This window comes from Xenopus laevis, chromosome 1L (genome assembly GCF_017654675.1).
Source record: "Xenopus laevis strain J_2021 chromosome 1L, Xenopus_laevis_v10.1, whole genome shotgun sequence".
NCBI lineage: Eukaryota > Metazoa > Chordata > Amphibia > Anura > Pipidae > Xenopus > Xenopus laevis.
The window spans coordinates 164,895,617-164,909,732 of record NC_054371.1 but is presented as its reverse complement, the minus strand read 5'-3'; the positions used below and the strand labels follow the sequence as shown (position 1 = coordinate 164,909,732).

The 14,116-nt window shown below is 38.9% G+C and overlaps 1 protein-coding gene across 3 annotated transcripts in view; it reads right to left on the bottom strand.

The window, feature by feature from the left end:
- sfi1.L (SFI1 centrin binding protein L homeolog) overlaps nt 1-14,116 on the bottom strand; it is a 38,189-nt gene that overhangs the window by 995 nt on the left and 23,078 nt on the right. For all 3 annotated transcript variants that reach the window (XM_041566548.1, XM_018261650.2, XM_018261633.2), the window contains exons 23-31: nt 13,704-13,778; nt 11,607-11,681; nt 8,917-9,093; nt 7,136-7,356; nt 6,391-6,480; nt 5,905-6,202; nt 4,988-5,135; nt 3,402-3,522; nt 3,176-3,287 (exon numbers count right to left, since the gene is read on the bottom strand). In XM_041566548.1, the coding sequence (XP_041422482.1) occupies nt 3,176-3,287; nt 3,402-3,522; nt 4,988-5,135; nt 5,905-6,202; nt 6,391-6,480; nt 7,136-7,356; nt 8,917-9,093; nt 11,607-11,681; nt 13,704-13,778 (1,317 nt within the window). The remainder of the gene's footprint in view (nt 1-3,175; nt 3,288-3,401; nt 3,523-4,987; nt 5,136-5,904; nt 6,203-6,390; nt 6,481-7,135; nt 7,357-8,916; nt 9,094-11,606; nt 11,682-13,703; nt 13,779-14,116) is intronic.

The window sequence follows — 14,116 nt, the reverse complement described above, 5'->3', positions numbered from 1 at the left end:
GTCACTTTTTTTTTTCCATATGCACTTCCTAGAAATACGATCAATTCCTTTCTGCCAAATATAGCACTCAGTCTTAAAAGTAGAACTTGAATCCCATACACAAAATATTCTACTGGTAAGATCAGAGAATCTCTACTTCTATTGCTTATATTTACACTCACACGGAAACCCCAGAGCTAATAAAAATAAACAGGTCAAAGTAAGTTGCTTGGCTTGTTTAGCAGCTGATGAGGAGGACAGAGATTGTCAGGCATTTCCCCACTTGGAATGGAAGCACGGAGATCCTGCCAGACTTGTTACTAGTGATTACTTGGTTGAGCAGGTTAGCCAATCAGAGCTGAGTGTAAATAAAGTTGGGAAAATAAGGCTAGCTTAACAAATTGAACAGAATACTTTTTTTAGTTAACAATGGGAAACGGCAAACTAGCAGCTTTACTTCAATAAAGCCTAGAAACAAAAGTACCAGATGTATTTCTTGTTGCTATACATAAGGTACCTCTGCGGCACAAATGTTATTTTTCAAAAATCTACCTCTGTATCTTTTAGCCTTTTTTTTTTTTTTTATTGACCAGGCTTTGCATTATAGTATTCACATGTGATATACATAGCTTTGGTGATAGAAAACAGTACTGAACAGTCATAGAAGGTTTGTGGGTACATTTCACAACAATATCACAGTTCAAAATTTTACAATCAGCAGTAAAGTGGTGTGTGCTTGGGGATACGCCAAGGCTGCCCCCTCTTCTGCCCCCTCTTGCCTTGGCTATTAAGCCATTAGCAAATTAGGGCAAACCAGCAGGTAGAGAGACCAATATTGGGAGCAGTCACTTAAAAGTTGTCACTCTATGCAGACAACATGTTAATACACTCGGCAAACCCAAATTGTGCACCGACAGCATTCCTGCGAACAGTAACTACATTTGAGAGTTCTCAGGACTCGGTTAATGAAAATGAATCAGTCATATTCCCCATAGACCCTTTCCCAGAGAACTGCCCCCAGAGAGTAGGTAACCTGCAAGTACTAGATACTTTTAAATATCTGAGGATTGAGATACATAAGGACCTGCAGCAATATGTTACCCTTAACTTAGATCCTATAGTAAGATCCTTCCATTATACCTGGCAAGCCCTCCCACTCTCGCTGCCTGGTAGGGGGAACATCTTTAAAATGATCTACCAAAATTTCTGTATGCTTTCCAAAATTCTCCCATAACTCCGCAGGTATGTTGGTTCAAACAGGTAGACAATCTATTAAGGAACTTTCTATGGGCGGTGGGACACCCACGCATAACATTCAAAATGTTATGTGCCCCAGCAACAGGAGGAGGGTTAGCCATGCCTGAAACTGGACAAACAAGCTGTAATCTTGGAGGCAGCAGAAGTGGACTCCTTTGAAGCCCTGGCCAGACTAATGTACAGAGGTCCATCCCAATACCATATCACCACACTACCTATGCCAACGGTGATTTGCGCCTTCCAAAAGTCATTGGATATGGCATTGGGCAATCCCCTACTGGAACCCCCTATGGGGCAGTAACAATCAACCCCAATTTCAACGTATTTCTGAAGTTAGCGGTTGGGCTGTTCATGGTATCAAGGTCTTAAAAGACATTGTGGAGGGAGGAGAACTTAAACAGTTCCCAACCTTACGACAGGAATTCAATCTCCCCACCAGTATGATATTCTGTTACCTCCAGCTGAAGCATGCATTCCTATCACAATGCCCCACTAGACCGATAACCCTGGAAAAAGCTTTGCTTCAGGCAGGGTTGCGAAAGCCACTTTCATGGTGCTATACAATCTTATTGCAGACTTGCCCCCAACCCATTGGAAAAGGTTAAACAAATGTGGACAAGGGACATCCCCTGAATTGGATGATGAAATGTGGAAGGATGCCTTACAACAAGTGCCTGAGCTAACAATTTCAACGAGAGACAGGTTTATACAACTCAAATTTCTAAACAGAGTACTAGGGATGCACCAAATCCAGGATACGGCCTTTTTCAGCAGGATTCGGACGAATCCTTCTGTTCTGCCGAACCGAATCCTAATTTGCATATGCAAATCAGGGGCGGAGCCGGAAATCGCGTGACTTTTTGTCACAAAACAAGGAAATAAAAAATGTTTTCCCTTTCCCACCCCTAATTTGCATATGCAAATTATGATTTGGTTCGGTATTCGGCCGAATCCAATATAGTGGATTTGGTGCATCACTACAGAGTATACTACTCTCTGACATCTGTCCAAAATGCAGAACCTCAACAGTAACATATCTTCATGTATTCTGGGGATGTCCAGAAATTCAACAGTTTTGGGCTGCTGAGACACAGTATATGGTGGCAGAGCTTGATCTGACTGACACCCGCTCCCCTCTCACCTGCCTCCTTGGCATAGTGGCAGACTTCACACTAGGTACTTACAAGATTTTATCTACATCTACTGTACTATGCTAAAAAAGCGATATTACTACAGTGGAAATCAATGGCTGCCCCTTCCCTTAGTCTCTGGCCACAGCTAATCAATGACTCCCTAACCTACAAAGCCAGAGGATGTCCCAAGAAGTTTGATGCAGTCTGGGGCAAATAGGTGATGGCCCAGAAACAAAGTGGTGTCTGTATATCTGTATGCAACTCGTTTGTACAACTCGTTTGACCCCATCCTTTTTGGCCCTTGAGACCCCTCTCCTCTTCTACCTACTTGACTATCTCCTCTACTGCTACGTTTTTAACAAAATTAACCTATATAACAAAATAAAAGCTATAAAAAAGCTATAAAAAAAGTGTTGTGTGCTTATTGCCACCCATCACAGAGCATATAACAGAGGGCAACGCAGTACATGCATGTTATGAATCATTATTAGAGTTTGGGGGGGATACTTATCAAGCCATTGGTCCCAGATTTTATGAAACTTATGGAGCTCGTTTTTAGGTAGACTATAAATTCAAGATTGCAAGTTTCAATCATACTAGGATTAACCTAGGCCTGGACCAGGCTTTTTCCATTGAATTTATTTGCCCATGGACAAACAACTGGGCTGACCTCCTAACTTGTCTGCAGACACTCATATGTGTTTACTATGTGTAATCTGCCCTTGCTCCTTCTGCTTGCAAATGCAAGCAGAAGGCTGCACTGAAACTGCACTGAAAGTCATTAGAGGGACATGAGATAGCTTTACCTGCTGGAGTTCAGTCTCCACCTCGTTCTTCAGTGATTGTTCATCAGGGTCGAGCTCATGATCACTGGATTTGAGCCACCGCCGTAGAACTCCTGCGTGTCTGCGCCAATCCCTGAAAACAGACAAAACTTCACTACAAAACCTGACTTACAGCGTGCCGGGTTACTCATCTGCTTCTGGTTAAGGCATTACTTTTTTAATAAAAAATCCTAGATTTAACACTTACTTCAGTTCCTCTTTCTGCTCTTGGTATTGCTGCATAATTCTTTGAATCCCGAGAAGTTCATTTTTAAGGGCATCAATCTGTTTGCTCTCTTTTGGTTTCTCTGGACTTTTTTCCTTTTGCGCTGAAAAAAAAACCCCACACATTTTATCATATAATATCCTGAGTGAACATCCTGAAAGTACTCTTGTTTTACTATTGAATCACACAAAGTCCTTTTGAATTTTTCCACTGAAATAGCAGGATCTCAGTGCAGAATCTGAGCATAATTACAAGGCCCCATACTATTAAAACAGGGTTGTTCACTTAAAAGTTAGTTTTTAGATCTTATATAATGGCTAATATTAAGAAACTTTTCAATTGGTCTTCCTTAATTATATATATATACAAACAAGGGAAAGTTGTGCTCACCACTATTTTTTAAAACCATTAGGCGGGGGTGCAATGAGGGTGTGACCACAAAATACATATAGTCAACTACAAGAGGTCCTCTGCACTCAACCCATTATCAATATATTTAAGACAGAGACATTTTGTGCATACTGCTACTGAAAAATGCCTTACCCTTTAAACAACACAGGGATTGTTTGTCCATATATTGCAATATATTTAAGCTGGCCAACTACGTTAAAGTCATCCCATATCTGGCCAGTATATATATATATATATATATATATATATATATAATCCAACAAAATGGAGTGGAGATTAACCCTGGTCTGTGACCTAGTCCAAAGGACAAATTATATATCAATCAAAAAAGTCCAGACAACTTGCTTGTTGATCAAGAAAAAACTTTTATCAAGCAAGTAATAAGCACAACGTTTCGAAGCTCCTGCTTCTTTATCAAGCAATAAAGATTCAATGACATCACATCCTTTTAAAGCCATAAGTACAAACCACACCCATAAAGTGGGATGTGGTTCATCGTGTAATACATATAGACCAATAATCATACATTTAAACTATATATTGCATCAGTATCCATTAGACAGTGGTAATAGTATCATGCAATAATTAAAGAAACATATTGGTCAAAATTAACAATATGATACATAGAGCAAATAGTTATGAGGAATGTGCAGGATGTCATATTCAATTAGTCCCAACAACCCAATAAAATGTGTTACAAAAAATTCCTTTCAGTCACATGAAAGCATACAGGTCATATTCTCTGTGAAGACCTTTAGGGGACAATGTTTGCAATGTATGTATCCAAAATTTCTCTCTTTTCTGGACTTGTAGGAGTCTATTGCCCCCCCGATAGATATATAAAAAATATTCTATAATGTTTTAATTATTTGCCTTCTTCTTCGGACTATTTACAGCTTTCAAATGGGTAGGGGGCCATCTAAAAACAAACGCTCAGTAAGGCTTACAAATGTATTGTTATTGATACTTTTTATTATTCATCTTTCTATAAAGGCCTCTCCTATTCATATTCCAGCCTCTTATTCAAATCAGTGCATGGTTGCTAAGGTAATTTGGACTTTAGCAACTGTATTGCTGAAATCACAAACTGGAGAGCTGCTGAATAAAAAGCTAAATAACTCAGCATCCTGGAGCCATTAAATACTATAACTACTCACTTGCAGTGGTACCACTTTGGGCCTGGGAATCAATACCTTGTACAAAATCAGTTGGTGACAGAAGCTGGCTTGAATAATCCGAAAATGCTGTGCTTGAGAGGTTCTTTGTCTGAGGTTGTTCTGTAAGGTGCGTAAGAGCAACTTTAGCCTGCAGTAAACAGTGAGAAGTTTGTTTGTGAGAAATGGAAATGGCATCATAAAAACATTTGGCATGATGACTAAAGAAGAGGGGAGCTAATGTGTCATATAGATGAAACTTAAGGAGAGAACAAATGACATTGACTAAATCAAAGGATCCTATGCTTAAAGGGGAACTCAACACAAACATAACAAAAGCTTTTTGAAAAATAAACATAATTTCAAGCAACTTTGTTCTATACATCAATTAAAAAATATACAGACTTTTCATGATTTTTAATGGTTTCTGACAGTTCCCTAAGCCAAGCCCCCTGCTCTCCTGCTGATCTGTCTGACTACTTTGCTGAGCTGGCTGACTACTGTTACTTGTATCAGCCTGCATCCTCCAAACCCCACAATTCCCTGCACATGTGATTTCAATAAGGAAAGGAACATCACAGCGCAATGCATTGTGGGTTATGTAGTTCCTGCATGCTGTCTGTAAGCTGTGGAGAAGTTGTTACAATTTGTAACATCAGTGTTTAGTCCCTCCTTCCCTGCCAGGATTTCAAATGATACAGAAAAAGAAGAACTGTTAAACAGCTGGATTTCAGCATAGAAAATGGCATTTTTCATACTTTTTGAAGAAACAGGTAACTGTGATAGGTATATTAGGGGTTTCTGTGTTATCTGGGCCTCTTTATCAAATTTGGGTTTGGAAGATGGAGTTCCATTTTAATATGATGTAAACTATTTTATTATCAGTAAACTACTATATACTGTAGTAAGTATATACTTACTGTGTCTACCTTGCTCTGAACCAGAGGCACAAAAGAAGATGGAGGCATTAGTGCTGGACAAGATGAAGCCTTGTTTGGGATTAACTGAAAAGGTGCTGATGATGCCACAGAACCTCGGATGGGAGGAGGCAGAATTTCAGCAGCAGACTCCTTTGTTACAGAAGAAGCTAAAGTGCATGAGTGTTGCAGAGGCAGAGCATGAGGTAGTTGGAAAGGATTAGTTGCCTTGACTTCATTCTGTAGAGGCATTTTTGTAGCCAAGGATTCTGCTTCAGAATATTTTGCAGTGTCACAGCTGCTGTAATAAAAAAAAACAATACAGATGACTGTGGAATGTGATTTCTGTTCTGGCAAGGCCGGTTGATCCAAACCATACCAAAAAACTTACTGGAGAGGAGCAAAGAATTATTTTTATTTATATACTTATGATCTCTCCCAGCAGAGACACTGTAGGGTGGTCTGCAAAAGGAAAATGATTTTGCCTACCTCACAGCATGCAGTAGTCCCTCTCTCTCCAGAGATTGCAGCAGGAATTCAGGGCTACGGGGTTTTGTCCTTTCTGCCCTCAGCTTGCTGCTGAACAAAAAGTCATTTTATGCTGTGAAACATTTGATGTATTCAAATATCAGCCTTATGTTCTGTTATCTATACATCAGAGCTATGAAGATTATTTAAAAAAAAATAAAACAGGATTATTCTTAGAGCCGTTAGAAAGTAGGTCTATTACACCTGTTACAGTGGTACTGTGTATAAAGTTTTTATTACCTAAAAGCATGTACAGGTATTTAGCAATGCAAACTCATTTTCACTGAAAAATATACCAGCCTGGGGTACTATTGTATTGTTGAAGTGCTGTGCCTCCATTTTCTTTCAGTCTCTACAATCCACTCTGCTATTCTGGTTTGTGAAAATGCACAATAAAGCAAAAACAATGGCTTTTCCAAGTCCCAATTTTGCTCTACTGTGCACACGAACTTCCCTCAACAGCAGTGACAATCACAGGTCTGGAGGTAAGATTGATGTACAATAGTACCCCAGGTCTGAAATTTGAGATTAGAATCACTGGGTGGTGCCTAACATTGACCCCCCGCTGATTAAAAATTAAATACATTTAGTAACATAACTACACATCATTTGAAGAGCATAAAAATGAAACATAATCAAAAGGGAAATGGGAGTGATTGCATGCCATTAAATGCTGAGGAGCTAATGCAGAGGTCCATATACTTACATTACACTTAGTGTCGGCTCCCCACTAGTCAGGGGTGCGGTGTACATTATATCCGCAGAGGTCTTTGTTCCATAAGTCTCTTCTTCTTCAGATAACAAATTAATGTCAAAAGTATTAAAGGTTACTCTCTTCTGAGAAGTTTTTTGACGGAGCCTTCTGAAGACCTTCTCTTTCCAGATAATAGCACAGCGACGAGCTGCGGCATTTTGCATCTGCACCTCCTGAAACAGATTTAATTGAAAAATTTGAAATATATAAAAGAACATGAGGAGGCAATCAAAAAACTGACTAAGCCTGCCACTTTCTGTCAAATCTCTCTCTCACTATAACAACAGGCATTTCCTGGCACCTCCTTGATGAGACCTCCACCTGTTACTATTAAAGGGATATTGATGCTAAAAAAATATTCTTCAAAATATTAATGTACATTAAAGGACAAGGAAAGTCTAAAATAGAATAAGGCTAGAAATGTTGTATTTTGTATACTAAACATAAGCATGAACTTACTGCACCACAAAGCCTAATCAAACAAATGATTTATGCTTTCAAAGTTGGACACAGGGGGCTGTCATCTTGTAACTTTGTTAAACATCTTTGCCTGACCCTGACCCTGCACATGCTCAGTGTGGTCTGGGTTGCTTAGGGATCGTCATAAACAAAGCTGCTTGAGTTCTGCATGGCTGGGAAGTAAGGCGGGGGCTCCCCCTGCTGTTCATAAGTATGATTGTTTTCCTGCTCAGCAGTTAGGGACCATCTGACAATTCCTATCCACAGCAGTAAATGAAGGGAGAATTTCACTGCATACAGTCAGGTTTCTAATAAAAATGGTACACATTTTTTAATTAAAGTATATTGGAGATAGGTTTCTTTTTCATTAAAGAAAGTAAAAATGGGATTTTATTTTTTTGCCTTTCCTTGTCCTTTAAGGGGGTTATTTAATAAAATCAAAATTTATCTCATATTTTATTTAAAAAAACAAACAAAACATAACCAAACTCCCATTTTAGCTAATTCATTAATTTAAATAACTCGATTTAATCAGATCACATAAAAACTATCGATAATATAGCTCAATATAGCTGTGCAATGTTAATAGTGTCTCCTCTTGGCACCTCTACCCACAAAACACACACACACTGCAGTAAGCAGGGAGGAAGTAATGCCACAATCCAGCCAAAGTATATAATAAATAAATATAATACAATAAAAGGTAAGTCAGAGGGGTCTGAAAGAGATCAGAATAGATTTAGATATGTTTTTAATGGGAAAGTACAGGTAAAATCACCTGAGGAGGGTGCCAATTTCTTAAGGCTTTTCCTCAATTATTCTAATCCCTATCCTGGGTTGGCACTCCTCATCTTCATAAAATGCAACGGTATAGGGTACTTTCTTCTGAATGCCATGCCACCATCTTCTTCCACTTTTCCTTACTGCTCTGGGTGAGTGCATGCACAGTATAGAGACAGTCTCCACAAATTTCTTTACTGGGCAGGTATCAAGCTTTAATGGGTGCAGGGAAAACCACAGAACACTGTATAGTGCTCAGAAAAAAGTACCCTGGGTCAGTGCGGGAATGGTAGCAGCTTAGTGTTTAGAATCACTGGGGGTACCTTTATTGGCACCCTCATGTGATTTTAATTTTACTTCAATGGATACTGGCTCATATGAGATATTGGGCATCTATGTAAGTGTCTCCTTAAATCAGAACCTAGAATTGCATATAGTTTACAAACATTGGTGATAGACAATGGCCAAATAAATGGCTTAAACGTTTAACTTACCTTTACTTGGTGATGAGTGCTCAGCTGAGATCTGAAATGTTTCATGCCAGATGCATAACTTAGGATTCTGGTCACTCCAGTCTGAAGCAGATCTGCACGATACAGTTCTACTGCTGTCAAAATGCGAGCCTTTTTTCGCTGACGTTCACACACATAAGATAGCCAGCCATCAAACACCTAAAACAATGTCTATGTTTAAAACTTGCCAGAGCCTTAGGTAATGCTTGCAAATCTTCATCAGTTGGCATTTTCCTTTGCCAAGGCCACTACTGCACTGCAGTGGATAGCATGCGACCTTCCCACTATACAATTCAGGACTAAAGACAAGTAAATTATACTTATTTGAAAGGGGATGTATTGTCAAAGGAATTCCCAAAAACTCCCATAAAGTTATGGCAAAGGTGGCTTAGTGATAACTTTGCCACAGCTAGTGGCAAAACCTAAACACACCTTTGCAAACAATTAGAACTTACAATACAATAGGACTGTCAATTACATTCTGACTTGTTTTAACTAAAAAAAATACTATATTTTCTATATCTGCCATTATAAACTACTAATTTAAAAGATGGCTGATTTTCACTGTCCTTAATCCCGCCCCCTCCGACCCACTCCAAGTTTAAAGCCCCCCCATCTACCTTTCAACAAACATCTCCTTTACGCTAAAGCTGGCCATAGATGCAAAGATCCGATCATATAAATCCTTGATTCATACTATTTTCGGACCGTGTGTGGAGAGTCCCGATAGTTTTCGCCACACGGAGATCGGTTATTTGGTCGATCGGACAGGTTATAAGATTTGTCGGCTGCCGATAATATCTCTGCATGTATTGCCGATCGGATGATTTTCAGTGGGAGACTGTCACCAGCTTTGTCAGACATAAACTTTTGTATGATTGCTGTCAGGGGCAGAACATCGTCTGATCTGTTCTTTTACTACTTTATTTAAACTGAAGGTTAGAGGCAGGTCGGGAGATGGGGAAGTCCGATCGTTCGAGGAATGGAACGATTGGATCTTTGCGTCTATGGCCAGTTTAAGCAGCAGCCTTTGAGCAGCTCAAGATCAGAGGCTTCTCAGTGGACTAGTAATTAGTTTTTATCAGTTCCTTTGAAGCTCTATGGCTATGGCCAGATGACTGCGGATATTGGCTTGCATGTCTATGTAGGCTGAGAATCCACTCCTCCTCTGCCTGCACCTGGAAGTATTGTTTCAGCTCGGGTGCAGGCAGAAGCTGTGGATTTCAAAATCCGCCTGCAGCGGACTAAGGGCAGCAGAGAATACGCAGTAGTATTGCATCGTCTGGCCCTAGCCTTAGCGATCAGGGACTAACCGGAAGTACTAAAGTAAAACTGGCTTCATATTCTTGTTTAGGCCAAGGGCAGGGCTCAAGGAATAGGGCTTGTGCTAAACCTACTCTTTGCTTTAATTAAGAAATACAGTATGTAAAATTTGGCTCCGCTGCTCTGAAGCCGAATATTTTTTTTTCAGGCTGAGAGAAGCGGATCAGAGCCGTGCCCCGTCTCTATTCATTTGAGAACACAGGTTAAAGGGATACTGCCATGGGAAACCATGTTTTTTTTAAAAGCGCATTAGTTAATGGTGCTGCTCCAGCAGAATTCTTCTCTGAAATAGTTTCTCAAAAGAGCAAACAGATTTTTTTATATTTAATTTTTAAATCGGACATGGGGTAGACATATTGTTAGTTTCCCAGCTGCCCCCATTCGTGTGACTTGTGCTATGATAACCTTCAGTCACTCTTTACTGCAAGTTGGAGTGATATCACCCCCTCCCTTCCGCCCCCCCCATCAGAACAATAGGAAGGTAACCAAACAGCTCAGCACTCAATTGTAAAATCCAGGTCCTACTTGGACACATTAATTTACATTGAATAGGAGAAACAACAGTCTGCCAGAAAGCAGTTCCATCCTAAAGTGCTGCCTCTTTCTGAAAGCATATGACCAGGCAAAATTACCTGAGATGGCTGCCTACACACCAATATTATAAATTTAAAAAAATACACTTGCTGGTTCAGGAATTAAATTTTATATCGCAGAGTGAATTATTTGCAGTGTAAACAGTGTAATTTAGAAATAAAAACGACACCATAAAAATTGTGACAGAATTATTTTAAAAACAGCAGAGCCAATGCTCCTGCTGTTGGTCTTATTACCAGAGATAACAAAGCCATTCATATTTCTTAATTAAAACAAAAGGCAAACAAGTATGTTTAGGACAAGCCCTATTCATTGAGCTCATGCTGAAAATGGGTATATACTGTTCCTTTAAAGGAGGAAATTGTCTTAGAATTCAGATTTGGTTTGGGATATGGATACTTTTTTAGCGAGGAATCAGTTTCTAGGCAAATTCAAAAAATATGGATTAAGTGAATATATATTTTCTTTTGTTGGATGAATGCTATAGAGCAAAATGTTAATAACATCACTTTAAAAGTTTAAGAAAACTAAATGTAACAATTTTATTGTTCCTAATTTGGTATATGGCCACATTTTTGGGGAGAAATCAATATCTGGGCAAATATGGATTAAGGTTGTAAAAAGTTTAGTTATTTATTGTCTTTTCTCAATTCAAAGGCTAGGGTCACATGGGTGCATCTTTGTTTAACTTTAAAACATAAACACTTATAGTTCAAATGCAGATCTTATTGCCACAAACTGTCCCAGAATACTACCTTTCCCTGCAGTGTGAGGGACCAGTTCCACAAAGCTTTCACATTCTTCTTGTCCTGCTGATGTTTTTCTACCAGCTGGAATACAGTAATTATCTAAGAGTTACTGTTAAGCACAATCATATTTCAAAAATAAGTACAGTTGACAGAAAAGCATATCAAAAATCATGTACTCGGACATTAAATGATGTTCCAAACATAATAAAACTACATAACTGACTACTCCAGATTAAGGTGGGAGCATTTGAAGGAGTGAGGTAGCCAAAGGTCTCTAAAAATGTGCAGTCTATTTCATTTTTTCAGTTATCCAATGAAAAAAATGTGTAAAATCCTTGTCAAATTACAGTACTGCACTGAGAGAGCGATTTAGAAAGACCTTGAGAATGGTTTAAGACTATGTAACAATTCTTTTAAGGCATAGATCCTATTACAACTGAGCTAGAAAATAAACGTTTATATTAGGCACACCACAGATATAGCATGGCTCTCCTATCTTATTATATTTCCATTATCACATAAATCTGTATACAGACTATAACCTTAATTTTACTTAATGTAAAATTATATGGTTGGCTCTCATTGGTGCACAATTTCTGGTATCATCTGTCAATCAGGTGCCCGGAGCCGACTAGTTGCACCTTGAGGGACAACAGCCAACCACAACTCGCTGATCACTATGAAAGGTTATGACCAAATAAAGTTCAATACCTCGTTATGGCACAGTTCAGTATCATTTCTGATGCCTATTCTATACACCCCATATAACATACAATGGTCCTGCTGAATTAGGATACCTAGTACCACAAAGTGTGTTTGTTATCTATCCTATGTCCTGTTTTTTAACTACTTTAAACCACATGGCTTTAAATGAAATAAAGTTACATTTTTTTATACAGGTATGTTGAAAATGCCATTATAAAACAGACAAGAGAGGCATTGTGTATTGCCTTATTTAATTATATGCTGGGACTTCAGTGTACCAGCTTTTCCAATGCTTTTCTTCTGTGCAGCACAGCAACTGTTTTTTTTTCCAATGTATTTATTGTATTACATATAATAACCCAGAAAATAAACATTTAATACAACCACCAGTCAGTCAGAGAAAGTAGTTTCATACACCCTCTATCCCTCTTAAATCTGAACAAGCATTCCACTTTCTCATACAACATTTGTTTTTTCTACTGCAGGAATCCTCCAGTATTAATACAGTGTTTTATTGTTTAATGTACACATACAGTAAGTAGCTGCCTCTGGTCTAATAAGCAGAAAGAGTCATTAAAATGAGATAGAAGGAACAAATAAGTATGTCAATAACAACATATGTGATCAGAGTCAGTACTGCCATCAGTAATGATGGAGCCCCATACTACTAAGCAGGGCCATCCACCAAGGGGCTCCAATTATTAGCTCACTGGTCACCTTAGCCCACTGTTTTGCAGGCCATGTACACAAGTAAAATGAGGCCCCAATGAAAATAAAATGCCCCTTGCACAAATATTCATGGCTCCTGATCTACCCATGCCCCAATTATAAGAAATTATAATGCCCATGCCCATATTATAAGAAATTCTACTCAATCACCCAAACTCCAGTCACTCCCCCACAAGCCCCACCCCTTCACATCACGTGAAATGCACCTTTCCATCTCTGGGCCCCTCCACAGGCCATGGACTACTCCCTTGACTGCAGTCCTGCCCAGAGTGGTGGTGTGAAATGAAAGTATGAGTATACAGTATCTATTTATGTATTCTTTCCCCTTTTAAATATATTATTTTTATATTGTTTTTTTTTTTATTTTGCCCCATGGGGGGGTCTTGGGTGGAATGGAAATTTCAATGTACTGAAATAAGTATATTGGTTTTTTAATTGAATACAGAGAATAAGCTATTGTTTGCCACCCTGCTGCTGCTTATGATCACCCTCGGCACTCTCAGTATGAAGGTGCTGGGAAATGTAAACCAAAATCCAAGGGCTTGTCATTTTGCAAACACATCAAGAATGTAATTTTGCTACTACAGGGCTAAAGAAAAGGTATACGTGAACACAACAGAGCAGATTCCACTAGCAATTAACACGTAATAAGAAATTTGTTTCTCATACCATTTGGCGCCACTGTCTAAGACAACTTCGGCCGAGTCTCTGTTCTGCAAACCAGGCTCCTTGACGCTGAAGTAGCTGTAGAGAACCAGTCAGTTATTCACACTAAGCATAAATAAGTGGTGACTGTAGATTGTAAGCTCTTCTGGCAGGGGCCTCACCAGCTGTATTCCACTTTTAGAACTTACACTACTGTACTATTATTTGAAATGTTTTCAATCTTGTTTACTCATAATATGTATACATTTAAACTCCCCATTACAGGAATGTAAATTCCAAAGTGGACAATTTGCCCTAATAGAGCACATGTAGTTTGAAAATGTTTTTTCCAAATGTTTACATTACTGTGGGAGAGCTAAGGGCTGTATTGGAAGACCTAAGTATGGGCAAAAAATGTGTATTCTAGTCTATATTTT